Raw genomic sequence first — 14536 nt, 5'->3', positions numbered from 1 at the left:
ATCACGTAAGAGCAGATTGAAAACAGGCAAGCATACATGGTGTCATAATATATATCTCTGGGATAACTCAGCTGCATTGGTATTTATATACACTTGTAATTTGCACTAGTAGTCTCGGACAGACGACAATGGTTCACGAAATTAAAGGCAATCTAAGACTCTGATAGCTAACAAAAAGTAGTACTAATTAACATCAACTTGTTGAAGTATCATCCGGTATTAACTACTCAAAATCTTCAGGGCTAAAGACGAAGCCAAGTTTATTTCTCAACGGTGACGGAGACGTTGCCGCTGGTAACGGTGTTTTTGGTGAGGACAGTGGGAAGTTCAACGTTCTTGCCCTTCTTGGGGGTCGACTTGTAGTAGTAAAAGTACAGGATCAGCTGGATGAGGCCGAAGATTGTACCGAGGGCATTGGGGATCTGCACAGAATTTAAAGGGGACATAACAGTTAGATCAATCCGCGCTGAGGAGTTCTTGATTGTATGTCTGGCTGGGTTTGCGAGTTCTTATTTCCAATATGTATGTGTATGTACATACCGTGATGTAGATGTCAAACTTGATGAGCGCATAGCCCGTCCAGCACAAGCCATTGAGGAAGTTCACCAGCGACAGGAAGAATGGCATGTACTCCACACTCTTGGTCCTGATCACTTTACCCTGCAAATAAGCAGTACAATGTTACTACTTTCATCTTAAATTTTTGAGTTATATTAGTATTTAGTACACTCGTAAGTTGGTAAAAGCGTCTGTAATTAACAATTAGCCTGAGCTAGTAATTCACCCGTAAAGGAAGTTTACCTTGAGGTAGAAATAAACCGTAGGCTTTTTTGATTAAAAATATATGATGTAGCATAGTGTAGAAGAACTTGGGTGCGTGAGAGGTGAACAACTCAATTCGGACTTTTTTAACAGGGTTTTGGCACCAACGTTAAAACATGAAAGGTGGGTGCATCTTTTAGATGGCATAGATTTTCAAGCAGAATCAACAACAAACAAGGTATACTACTTAACAAATTAAGGTCTGTCAAAAGCATCCATTAGAACTTTAAAAATAAATTATAGGCAGGTATTTTTCTAGACAACGCATCATTACCACACCATACGTGCACAACGCAGAATAATTAGCCACCTGAACTAACAAGTTAAAGAGGTTATCAAAGATCACGGGTCGACGATCCATAAGTTGGGGTGGTGTACGTACCATGATGGTGAGCGGGGAGGCGTACATGATGGAGCCGAAGATGACGCAGAGGATGCCTACGATCATGGAGCGCTTCTCATGGGTGTGGGCGCCGACGAGCACACCGGCCACCACGGCAGCCATGAACGCTGCCTCGATGGCGAGCACGCCGAGCATCTTCCACTGCACGCACAGCACAGGCACATGGCATGGGTTAGGGCATGCAGGAGGATCTTCTGTACAGAAACTAACGCCGAAAAGAGACAGTAGGCCGGATGAGGGGCATTAGGAGGGTGGCACGTAGGTACCCTTGTGTTCTTGGCCGCGTAGATGATGAAGATGATGATGTAGGCGCCCTCGATGACGAGGCCGATGCCGTTGATGGTGAGGACGAGGGTGCTGTTGGGGTGGACGATGGGGAGCCCGTAAAAGAACCAGAGCAGGCAGTTCATGAGCGTCGCCAGATAGGGGTCCGGCTTGAACTCCTCCACGTCCTTGGCCTTGTAGATCCGCCAGAACGTTGGCCTGCGTACGTACAAGCAGAAAACAAGTATCAGATTCATGCCCTAGCTAGCTACTACCCACAAGCCACGACCACCTTCGATGTATACAGATTAGACAAGAGGGAGACGAGACTATGGAAGCAGGGGTGAGGGCTTACACAGGGGAGAGGAAGAGGCCGAAGGAGATGACATTGCCGATGATGCCGACGATGTTGCGGGCCACATCGGCGGAAACCATGATGCTCAGCTAGATCGATCGATCGCCGGGAACACAACTCGATTGCTCGGGGGAAGACACGACTTGAGGAAGGTTGGTTCTGATTTGTTTGGGGCGTGGGTGGCCGAACTTATATAGCAGGGGGTTCCCCTTCGCCTTCCCCAAGTTATATCTGATGTGGATATGGTTACGGGTAGGTTAAACGGTTTGATTTGGGTTCAGTCCTTATTGAACTCCCTCTCCGGCCGTGCTCTCATTCAACGGCCGTGTCGATGTCTTCCTCGCCCGCGTCCTTTTTCCAGACGAAAAAGGATCACGCAGCTAGAAGCTAGCTCCTCTCCCACGTAACAATACTCCTACTCGGATAACCCCCATACAGTCGTACGCAAAGAAGCAAGGACCAACACCAACCCAGCCGGCGTCACCCAAGGACACTGCAAAGCCAAAGACCGACCCAGTCGGCCCAACGACTCCGGAAGCCCAACACGCGTGTTACCGGAGGCCATGAAGTGCTGTTTGTGCTCTACTCCCTTGATCCCATAATATAAGAGCATTTTTTTAGACTAAATATAAAAGCGTTTTGACACTATGCGACCGAGGGAGTAATATACAATTATCTTTCTACTATTAATGTGGAGCCTGTAGGTCATTTTGTTTCCTTTGGTTACCTCGCTCCCCATCGATCAAACGCCCTAACGTCCCCCCTCAACGATTTTTATCCTAAAAAAACCCAACTCTTGCTCTCCGTTTTTTAACCGCGTTTTTTACAACCTAGAAACAAATCGCTCCACCAAGTCCTATCTATATCGGTCCTCTCTCCTCTAAGGTTGTGCCGCCCCATGCCTCCTCCGCCTATAACCAGCGAGCATTCTACACCATTGCAACAACCCCCATGACGTTCTCCTACATAACCGTCCTCTCCCCCAAGGAGCTTGCAGAGAGAAGACAAGCGCTACGACAGCAGCGGGAGGTGGCCTGGAGGCACGGGAATGGTGTTGCTTGCAGTCGGTGGCCTTCTCCAAGGGCCTACTGCAGCGCGGCGAGCCTGATGTGCCGCGACGGACGCTGCACCGTAGTGCGGTTGCAGGGGATAGACATCATGCGGCCACGAGTTTTTTGTTGTACCAATGAGCAAATTCTAACAAATTCTTCCACCCAGGTCGTGAAGGTGTATCAAATAGCTATTCCGGTCTGTCCCAAATAACTCAAAGGTTCTACTATTAATATTGACGTATTGAAGTCATCGGCTTCCCGCTATATGATGTGATGTCTACCGGTTTCCCTTTTCGCAAAGGTTCTCCACCCTCTAGCAGACCTCTTCCTCCATCTTCCTAACCCAGTCAACACTACTGCTATTGAGTATAGTGATTATTTAGAAAGTATAGGATAGCATAGGATTTATTCTATCTTTTGTACTTCAAGATGGTCATGTAACTCCTATATGTTGGAAATATGCCCTAGAGGCAATAATAAAATGGTTATTATTATATTTCCTTGTTCATGATAATTGTCTTTTGTTCATGCTATAATTGTGTTATCCGGAAATCGTAATACATGTGTGAACACATAGACCATAACATGTCCCTAGTGAGCCTCTAGTTGACTAGCTCGTTGATCAATAGATGGTTACGGTTTCCTAACCATGGACATTGGATGTCATTGATAACGGGATCACATCATTAGGAGAATGATGTGATGGACAAGACCAAATCCTAAGCATAGCACTAGATCGTGTAGTTCGTTTGCTGAAGCTTTTCTAATGTCAAGTATCATTTCCTTATACCATGAGATCGTGCAACTCCCGGATACCGTAGGAATGCTTTGGGTGTACCAAACGTCACAACGTAACTGGGTGGCTATAAAGGTGCACTACAGGTATCTCCGAAAGTGTCTGTTGGGTTGGCTCGGATCGAGACTGAGATTTGTCACTCCGTATGACGGAGAGGTATCTCTGGGCCCACTCGGTATTGCATCATCATAATGAGCTCAATGTGACTAAGTAGTTAGTCACGGGATCATGCATTACGGAACGAGTAAAGTGACTTGCCGGTAACGAGATTGAACGAGGTATTGGGATACCAACGATCGAATCTCGGGCAAGTAACGTACCGATTGACAAAGGGAATTGTATACGGGATTGATTGAATCCTCGATATCGTGGTTCATCCGTTGAGATCATCGAGGAGCATGTGGGAGCCAACATGGGTATCCAGATCCCGCTGTTGGTTATTGACCGGAGAGTCGTCTCGGTCATGTCTGCGTGTCTCCCGAACCCGTAGGGTCTACACACTTCGGGTTCGGTAACGCTAGGGTTGTAGAGATATTAGTATGCGGTAACCCGAAAGTTGTTCGGAGTCCCGGATGAGATCCCGGACATCACGAGGAGTTCCGGAATGGTTCGGAGGTAAAGATTTGTATATAGGAAGTCCAGTTTCGGCCACCGGGAAAGTTTCGGGGGTCACCGGTATTGTACCGGGACCACCGGAAGGGTCCCGGGGGTCCACCGGGTGGGGTCACCTATCCCGAAGGGCCCCATGGGCTGAAGTGGGAAGGGAACCAGCCGCTGGTGGGCTGGTGCGCCCCCCATGGGCCTCCCCCTGCGCCTAGGGTTGGAAACCCTGGGGGTGGGGGGCGCCCCACCACGCCGTCATGCTGCTGGATCTCCATCAACCTCTCCTTCCCCCTTGCTAGATCAAGAAGGAGGAGACGTCTCTCCCAACCGTACGTGTGTTGAACGCGGAGGTGCCATCCGTTCGGCGCTAGGATCATCGGTGATTTGGATCACGACGAGTACGACTCCATCAACCCCGTTCTCTTGAACGCTTCCGCTCGCGATCTACAAGGGTATGTAGATGCACTCCTCTCTCTCGTTGCTAGATGACTCCATAGATTGATCTTGGTGATGCGTAGAAAATTTTAAATTTCTGCTACGATCCCCAACCGTGGCATCATGAGCTAGGTCTATGCGTAGTTTCTATGCACGAGTAGAACACAAGTTGTTGTGGGCGTTGATTTTGTCAATTTACTTGCCGTTACTAGTCTTATCTTTATTCGGCGGCATCGTGGGATGAAGCGGCCCGGACCGACCTTACACGTACGCTTACGTGAGACAGGTTCCACCGACTGACATACACTAGTTGCATAAGGTGGCTAGCGGGTGTCTGTCTCTCCCACTTTAGTCGGATCGGATTTGATGAAAAGGGTCCTTATGAAGGGTAAATAGAAATTGGCATACCACGTTGTGGTTTTGGCGTAGGTAAGAATCGTTCTTGCTACAAACCTATAGCAGCCACGTAAAAGTCTCATGTGATATGATATGGCTAGAAGGATGTGATGAATGATATATGTGATGTTACACATATTCATAGTGTGAATACCAAAAAATGTAAGGTTGATAATGATAGTCCCACATACTTGTGGCACTGCCGCCTTGATCAAGTACCGAACGCACGGCACCTCTGAGTTCAGCACACATTCAGCTCCATGACGTCCCTCGAACTCTGATCCAGCCGAGTGTTGAGGGAGAGTTTCGTCAGCACGACGGCGTGGTGACGATGATGATGTTCTACCGACGCAGGGCTTCGCCTAAGCACCGCTACGATATTATCGAGGTGTAATATGGTGGAGGGGGGCACCGCACACGACTAAGAGATCAATGATCAATTGTTGTGTCTTTGGGGTGCCCCCCTGCCCCCGTATATAAAGGAGCAAGGGGAAGGCCGCCGGCCAAGGAGGAGGGCGCGCCAGGAGTAGGACTCCTCCTTTCCTTGTTGGAATAGGAGAAGGGAAGGGAGAAGGAGAAAGAGGGAAGGGAGCGCCCCCCCTCCCTAGTCCAATTCGGACTAGACTATGGGGAGGGGTGCGGCCACCCTTTGGGGTCTTTCTCTTCTTTCCCGTACGGCCCATTAAGGCCCAATACGAATTCCCGAAACTCTCCGGTACTCCGAAAAATACCCGAATCACTCGGAACCTTTCCGAAGTCCGAATATAGTCGTCCAATATATCGGTCTTTACTTCTCGACCATTTCAAGACTCCTCGTCATGTCCCCGATCTCATCCGGGACTCCGAACTCCTTCGGTACATCAAAACACATAAACTCATATAACCGTCATTGTAACGTTAAGCGTGCAGACCCTACGTGTTCGAGAACTATGTAGACATGACCGAGACACCTCTCCGGTCAATAACCAATAGCGGAACCTGGATGCTCATATTGGCTCCCACATATTCTACGAAGATCTTTATCGGTCAGACCGCATAACAACATACGTTGTTCCCTTTGTCATCGGCATGTTACTTGCCCGAGATTCGATCGTCGGTATCTCGATACCTAGTTCAATCTCGTTACCGGCAAGTCTCTTTACTCGTTCCGTAATACATCATCCCGCAACTAACTCATTAGTCACAATGCTTGCAAGGCTTATAGTGATGTGCATTACCGAGTGGCCTAGAGATACCTCTCCGACAATCGGAGTGACAAATCCTAATCTCGAAATACGCCAACCCAACAAGTACCTTTGGAGACACCTGTAGAGCACCTTTATAATCACCCAGTTACGTTGTGACGTTTGGTAGCACACAAAGTGTTCCTCCGGTAAACGGGAGTTGCATAATCTCATAGTCATAGGAACATGTATAAGTCGTGAAGAAAGCAATAGCAACATACTAAACGATCGAGTGCTAAGCTAACGGAATGGGTCAAGTCAATCACGTCATTCTTCTAATGAGGTGATCCCGTTAATCAAATGACAACTCATGTCTATGGCTAGGAAACATAACCATCTTTGATTAACGAGCTAGTCAAGTAGAGGCATACTAGTGACACTCTGTTTGTCTATGTATTCACACATGTATTATGTTTCCGGTTAATACAATTCTAGCATGAATAATAAACATTTATCATGATATAAGGAAATAAATAATACTTTATTATTGCCTCTAGGGCATATTTCCTTCAGTCTCCCACTTGCACTAGAGTCAATAATCTAGTTCACATCGCCATGTGATTTTAACATCAATAATTCACATCACCATGTGATTAACACCCATAGTTCAAATCATCATGTGACCAACACCCAAAGGGTTTACTAGAGTCAATAATCTAGTTCACATCGCTATGTGATTAACACCCAAAGAGTACTAAAGTCAACGGGTCTGTCACATTCAGATCCGTAAGTATTTTGCAAATTTCTATGTCTACAATGCACTGCACGGAGCTACTCTAGCTAATTGCTCCCACTTTCAATATGTATCTAGACCGAGACTTAGAGTCATCTAGATTAGTGTCAAAACTTGCATCGACGTAACCCTTTACGACGAACCTTTTGTCACTTCCATAATCGAGAAACATATCCTTATTCCAGTAAGGATAATTTTGACCGCTGTCTAGTGATCTACTCCTAGATCACTATTGTACTCCCTTGCCAAAATCAGTGTAGGGTATACAATAGATCTGGTACACAGCATGGCATACTTTATAGAACCTATGGCCGAGGCATAGGGAATGACTTGCATTCTTTTTCTATCTTCTGCCGTGGTCGGGCTTTGAGTCTTACTCAATTTCACACCTTGTAACACAGGCAAGGAACTCTTTCTTTGACTGTTCCATTTTGAACTACTTCAAAATCTTGTTAAGGTATGTAAAAACTTATCAAGCGTCTTGATCTATCTCTATAGATCTTGATGCTCAATATGTAAGCAACTCCACCGAGGTCTTTCTTTGAAAAACTCCTTTCAAACACTCCTTTATGCTTTGCAGAATAATTCTACATTATTTCCGATCAACAATATGTCATTCACATATACTTATCGGAAATGCCGTAGTGCTTCCACTCACTTTCTTGTAAATACAGGCTTCACCGCAAGTCTGTATAAAACTATATCCTTTGATCAACTTATCAAAGCGTATATTCCATCTCCGAGATACTTGCACCAGTCCATAGATGGATCGCTGGAGCTTGCATATTTTGTTAGCACCTTTAGGATTGACAAAACCTTCTGGTTGCATCATATACAACTCTTCTTTAATAAATCCATTAAGGAATGCAGTTTTGTTTATCCATTTGCCAGAGTTCATAAAATGCGGCAATTGCTAACATGATTCGGACAGACTTAAGCATAGATACGAGTGAGAAACTGTCATCATAGTCAACACCTTAAACTTGTCGAAAACCTTTTGCGACAATTCTAGGTTTGTAGATAGTAACACTACTATCAGCGTCCTTCTTCCTCTTGAAGATCCATTTAATCTCAATGGCTCGCCGATCATTGGGCAAGTCAATCAAAGTCCATACTTTGTTCTCATACATGGATCTCATCTCAGATTTCATGGCCTCAAGCCATTTTGCGGAATCTGGGCTCACCATCACTTCTTCATAGTTCGTAGGTTCGTCATGGTCTAGTAACATTACCTCCAGAACAGGATTACCGTACCACTCTGGTGCGGATCTTAGTCTGGTAATAACTTGATCTGAAGTTCCATGATCATCATCATTAACTTCCTCACTAATTGGTATAGGCGTCACAGAAACTGGTTTCTGCGATGAACTACTTTCCTCCCACTCACTTCTTTCGAGAGAAACTCCTTCTCTAGAAAGGATCCATACTTAGCAACGAATGTCTTGCCTTCGGATCTGCGATAGAAGGTGTACCCAACTGTCTCCTTTGGGTATCCTATGAAGACACATTTCTCCGATTTGGGTTTGAGCTTATCAGGATGAAACTTTTTCACATAAGCATCGCAACCCCAAACTTTAAGAAACGACAACTTTGGTTTCTTGCCAAACCGCAGTTCATAAGATGTCGTCCCAACAGATTTAGATGGTACCCTATTTAACGTGAATGCAGCTGTCTCTAATGCATAACCCCAAAACGATAGTGGTAGATCGGTAAGAGACATCATATATTGCACCATATCTAATAAAGTACGGTTACGATGTTCGGACACACCATTACACCGTGGTGTTCCAGGTGGCGTGAGTAGTGAAACTATTTCACATTGTTTTAACTGAAGGCCAAACTCGTAACTCAAATACTCTTCTCCACGATCAGATCGTAGAAACTTTATTTTCTTGTTACGATGATTTTCCGCTTCACTCTGAAATTATATGAACTTTTCAAATGTTTCAGACTTCTGTTTCATTAAGTAGATATACCCATATCTGCTCAAATCATCTGTGAAGGTCAGAAAATAATGATACCTGCTACGAGCCTCAATATTCATCGGACCACATACATCTGTATGTATGATTTCCAACAAATCTGTTGCTCTCTCCATAGTTCCGAAGAACGGCGTTTTAGTCATCTTGCCCATGAGGCACGGTTCGCAAGCATCAAGTGGTTCATAATCAAATGATTCCAAAATCCCATCAGTATGGAGTTTCTTCATGCGCTTTACACCAATATGACCTAAACGGCAGTGCCACAAATAAGTTGCACTATCATTATTAACTTTGCATCTTTTGGCTTCATTATTATGAATATGTGTATCAATACGATCGAGATCCAACAAACTATTTTATTGGGTGTATGACCATAGAAGGTTTTATTCATGTAAACAGAACAACAATTATTCTCTAATTTAAATGAATAACCGTATTGCAACAAACATGATCAAATCATATTCATGGTCAACGCAAACACCAAATAACACTTATTTAGTTTCAATACTAATCCCGAAAGTATAGGGAGTGTGCGATGGTGATCATATCAATCTTGGAACTACTTCCAACACACATCGTCACCTCGCCTTTTACTAGTCTCTGTTTATTATGCAACTCCCGTTTCGAGTTACTACTCTTAGCAACTGAACCAGTATCAAATACCGAGGGGTTGCTATAAACACTAGTAAAGTACACATCAATAACATGTATATCCAATATACCTTTGTTCACTTTGCCATCCTTCTTATCCACCAAATAGTTGGGGTAGTTCCGCTTCCAGTGACCAGTCCCTTTGTAGCAGAAGCACTTAGTCTCAGGGCTTAGGACCAGACTTAGGCTTCTTCACTTGAGCAGCAACTTGCTTGCCATTCTTCTTGAAGTTCCCCTTCTTCCCTTTGCCCTTTTCTTGAAACTAGTGGTCACGTCAACCATCAACACTTGATGTTTTTCTTGATTTCTACCTTCGTCGATTTTAGCATCACGAAGAGCTCGGGAATTACTTTCGTCATCCCTTGCATACTATAGTTCATCACGAAGTTCTACTAACTTGGTGATGGTGACTAGAGAATTCTGTTAATCACTATTTTATCTAGAAGATTAACTCCCACTTGATTCAAGCGATTGTAGTACCCAGACAATCTGAGCACATGCTCACTGCTTGAGCTATTCTCCTCCATCTTTTAGCTATAGAACTTGTTGGAGACTTCATATCTCTCAACTCGGGTATTTTCTTGAAATATTAACTTCAACTCCTGGAACATCTCATATGGTCCATGACGTTTCAAAAACGTCTTTGAAGTCCCGATTCTAAGCCGTTAAGCATGGTGCACTAAACTATCAAGTAGTCATCATATTGAGCTAGCCAAACGTTCATAACGTCTGCATCTGCTCCTGCAATAGGTCTGTCACCTAGCGGTGCATCAAGGACATAATTCTTCTGTGCAGCAATGAGGATAGTCCTCAGATCACGGATCCAATCCGCATCTTTGCTACTAACATCTTTCAACATTATTTTTCTCTAGGAACATATCAAAAATAAACACAGGGAAGCAACAACACGAGCTATTGATCTACAACATAATTTGCAAAATACTATCAGGACTAAGTTCATGATAAATTTAAGTTCAATTAATCATATTACTTAAGAACTCCCACTTAGATAGACATCCCTCTAATCATCTAAGTGATTACATGACCCAAATCAACTAAACCATGTCCGATCATCACGTGAGATGGAGTAGTTTCAATGGTGAACATCACTATGTTGATCATATCTACTATATGATTCACACTCGACCTTTCGGTCTCCGTGTTCCGAGGCCATATCTGCATATGCTAGGCTCGTCAAGTTTAACCTGAGTATTCCGCGTGTGCAACTGTTTTGCACCCGTTATATTTGAACGTAGAGCCTATCACACCCGATCATCACGTGGTGTCTCAGCACGAAGAACTTTCGCAACGGTGCATACTTAGGGAGAACACTTTTATCCTTCTCCGCCTGCGCCGGCGCGCCAGAGCAGCCAGCCTCCTCCTTCTCCGCCTCGTCAGCAAGGGCGGAAGAGACCCGCAGCTGCTCCGGCGCGTCGTAGTCCTTCTCCTCCGCCTCGTAAGCAAGGAAAGAAGACAGCCGCAGCCGCTCCATCTGCTCTACCGGCGTCTAGCAGTACAGCCAGAGGCGCGAGGCAATACAGATTCGGTCCTTCTCTGAAGACTCCAGAGAAGTTACCATACGAGAGGACCGAGGAGGAAACCAGGAAGATCGTGCGAGCCGAAGTGAAAAACTTCTTTGAAGGGGTGAAAGCAAATAAACATCCACCTCCGGAGGAGAAGGTAGATCCGGTGAAAGCGAAGCGCACTCTGGCTGCCCTGACAAAACCACCAAAGTCTCCGCCGAAAGGCAACTATGAGCGCATTATTGCAAAGACATTTGCCGAAGCGGAGCGGTCGGGAAGTACTGTCAGTGATCAAAGGTTAAAAGAACGACGAGCTGGGAAAAAAATTGCCCAGCTCGGCGAACAAGCGAACCAATCGTGCCCCCCGCTCAAGGTGTCTAGCGACATCGTCGCTAATGATCCGAGGACGGTGCCCGGTTATTTCAATCTTGGAGATTACCTGCCCGACGATGTACATTATGATATCTTGGAGGTGGACGAACACAAATACCATTACGGGAAGCCTCTCGTCAAAGATGAAAGATCTCTAAGAATGATGATGCGAAGATTACATGATTTGTACATGAAAACCTGCAGAGAGTCTGGGGGGAGGGATACTTTGACGCTGAGAGTTAAACCGGAGCATGACCTCGTTGGAATTGAACTGTTGAATGTTCCATTTGAGGAGTTCTTCCGGTTTTTCAATCAAAAGGCCCTCGATAAATCAACGGTCACTTGCTACTGTCTGTAAGTAGTACTACTTCTGTCATTAAGTCTCTCTCTATATAGGTCAGCTCTTTCATTGCATGTATTTATAATTATCCTCACTATATTATGCAGATTGAAGATCGCCGAATTGAAGAAAAGACAAATCGGTGATATTGGGTTCATTAACACAAATCTCATAGATGCAACTGAGGTTAAATATCATGCCGAAAATACCGAGGCCAACTTGCTACGATCGTTGGTAATAAATGAAAACAAAGATATAATACTCTTTCCTTACAACTTCAAGTGAGTGTTACTGTCTTGTGCATATTCGGTTTCCCTTATTAGTCCAGGTTATAGTAATGTAATTGATGACTTATGCATGCGTGCGCAGCTTCCACTATATTCTCCTAGAGATTAAGCTTGAGCAGGGAGTAGTAACCGTCTTAGACTCGAGACGAAAAGATCCCAGGACTATGCGGACATGACTCAAATGCTCGAGAAGTAAGTTAAATCGATCAATATCCACCATATCAGCAATTTTGTTCATTTCCTGATATCAAGTAATTGTTTTCTTTGCCTGGCAGGGGTTGGAGAAAATTCACCAAAAAAGCTCCGGGACTGCCGAAGAAGCTGCAATTTAAACACCCGAAAGTAAGTACTATAGTACCATGTTCCGCGCATCTCCTAGTGATTCAAGCACTAGTTTCATCAATACCATTTAGCATGCTTGCTTATCAGTTTGATTGACCTCTATTTCTTGTAAAGTGGTTGTGGTAGGAACCCGGGAATAATTAGTGTGGATACTACGTTTGCGAGTCCATCCGCTACACGACCTGTGAGCGGGACTACTCTGACGAACAATATGAAGTGCGTAAGCAATAATATTCACAATTTTTTTTATTACCATCATTTGTGTTGAGTTTCATTTATTCATATATATATGTATTGACCCCCTTCTTCAAATTAGATATTTCGGAAGCGGGATGAACTCCTAGCACCAGATCGTATGCGAGAAATTCAAGAGGAATTGGCGGCATTCTTCCTTGACCACGTGATCGCTGAAAACGGAGAATACTATGTGGACCCTGTGGTCTTACAATTTAATTAGGAGATTATATTGTAAGAGATCATTATTGTATATATGTAGCCGTTAGTGTCGGATAGATATACGATATACGAGAACTTGTTGTTCGACCAATCTCTCAGAGAAGGAGAGGTGGTCGATATCACTTCTCTCTGTATGCGTATGTTCATGACGATATTCTGTTTCCTTCATTTGATTACTAGCTAGCGTGTCTAGTGCTCTCCATACGTATATATTACGTAGCGTCGACCAAGCACGGAGATAAGAGTGGACACTTCTCTCTATTAATTAGCTAGCTAACACAATATATGAAACACCTAAATTAACCCCCCAAAACCCCCAAACCCCCCCCCCCCTCAAAAAAAACAAAAACCCCATCCACTGAAATTCTGACGCGTGGATGCCTATTGGTCCCGGTTAGTGCCACCAACCGGGACCAAAGGCCCTCCTGCCTGGGCTCGCCGCACCGGCCACGTGGAGGCCCATCTGTCCCGGTTCGTGTAAGAAGCGGGACTAAAGGGTTAGGGCATTAGTAAAGACCTTTAGTCCCGGTTCAAAAACTGGGACAAAAGGCCCTTACCAACCGGGAGAATATGCCCTTTTTCTACTAGTGCCACAGACTACCTTGTATGCTTTGTAGCGCTCAAGGAAACCGTCACGGCGGGTCTTGTGGTGGAACACCCATTTCCCATTAATGACGTTGGCATGAAGTTGCCACGTGCGGACGTGCGGTTGTGCTCAAATGCATCAACTCCGTTTGCATTGTGGTGAGTTAGTGAGGGTCGCGAAAAGCAGTGCGGGCTCAAAAGGGAATCGGCGATGGTGATGAAGTCGATGCGGTACACACATACTCTTCAGACGAATAGCACTTGCCGGGACAAAGCACACCAGCGCAAGCACGGGTCGTCATGTGGTGCAGCGCTACCGGAGGGGCGGGTGGAGCAACGGGCGAGGGCGAGGATTCATCTGCATTAACGAAGATGGATGTCACTACAGGAGCCAGCACAATATCATCCCCATCGAGTTAATTACTTTGTGTGTGACGTAAACCCAGCAACCATCATAAACATCATTGTTTCTGGTAAGCAAACCATCCAAGTTCATGTACCTCTGTAGAGAATCGCCAATCTACCATGCTAATGTAGATCCGTGGCCCTGTATAATCCCATCATAGACCCATTAGTTCGGTCCATGGGCGTCAAAGTCCACACCTGGAGGACAGTAGGAGACATGAATCTTAGTGTCCATTCGTATAGGATGCAGTGCTCGACTACTTTAGCGCCAGGATTAGCAACCCCTGTGCAATTGGCAACCTCCTTGGCCTCATGCAATTGATCATCTGTTCCTCTCCTGCCCTCTTGTGCGCTTTATATGGAATGTGCCAAAATGCACTTTTATTCTTCTTTCCATGGATATTTAATAACTGCTGGAATACTGGATAAACAAGTTTGCTGGAGTGACCAGAAAATTAGTGCTAGTTGTGGTTGCTGCAGTTCCGCGGACTATCTGGGACACGCCAAATGA

At 45.0% G+C, this 14536-nt stretch overlaps 1 protein-coding gene across 1 annotated transcript; it reads right to left on the bottom strand.

The window, feature by feature from the left end:
- Positions 1 to 260: 260 nt before the first annotated feature.
- On the bottom strand, positions 261 to 1924 carry LOC141040622 (bidirectional sugar transporter SWEET6b-like). Its single transcript, XM_073506739.1, has 5 exons — positions 1845 to 1924; positions 1492 to 1708; positions 1205 to 1366; positions 541 to 660; positions 261 to 422 (listed from the first exon to the last, which is right to left on the bottom strand). Exons 1-5 carry the CDS (start codon positions 1922 to 1924, stop codon positions 261 to 263), a joined length of 741 nt encoding a protein of 246 aa, XP_073362840.1.
- Between the last annotated feature and the right edge of the window lie 12612 nt (positions 1925 to 14536).

The sequence above is a fragment of the Aegilops tauschii genome, chromosome 2 (assembly GCF_002575655.3).
Source record: "Aegilops tauschii subsp. strangulata cultivar AL8/78 chromosome 2, Aet v6.0, whole genome shotgun sequence".
Taxonomy (NCBI): Eukaryota; Viridiplantae; Streptophyta; class Magnoliopsida; order Poales; family Poaceae; genus Aegilops; species Aegilops tauschii.
This window is presented reverse-complemented; position numbering and strand designations above follow the sequence as displayed.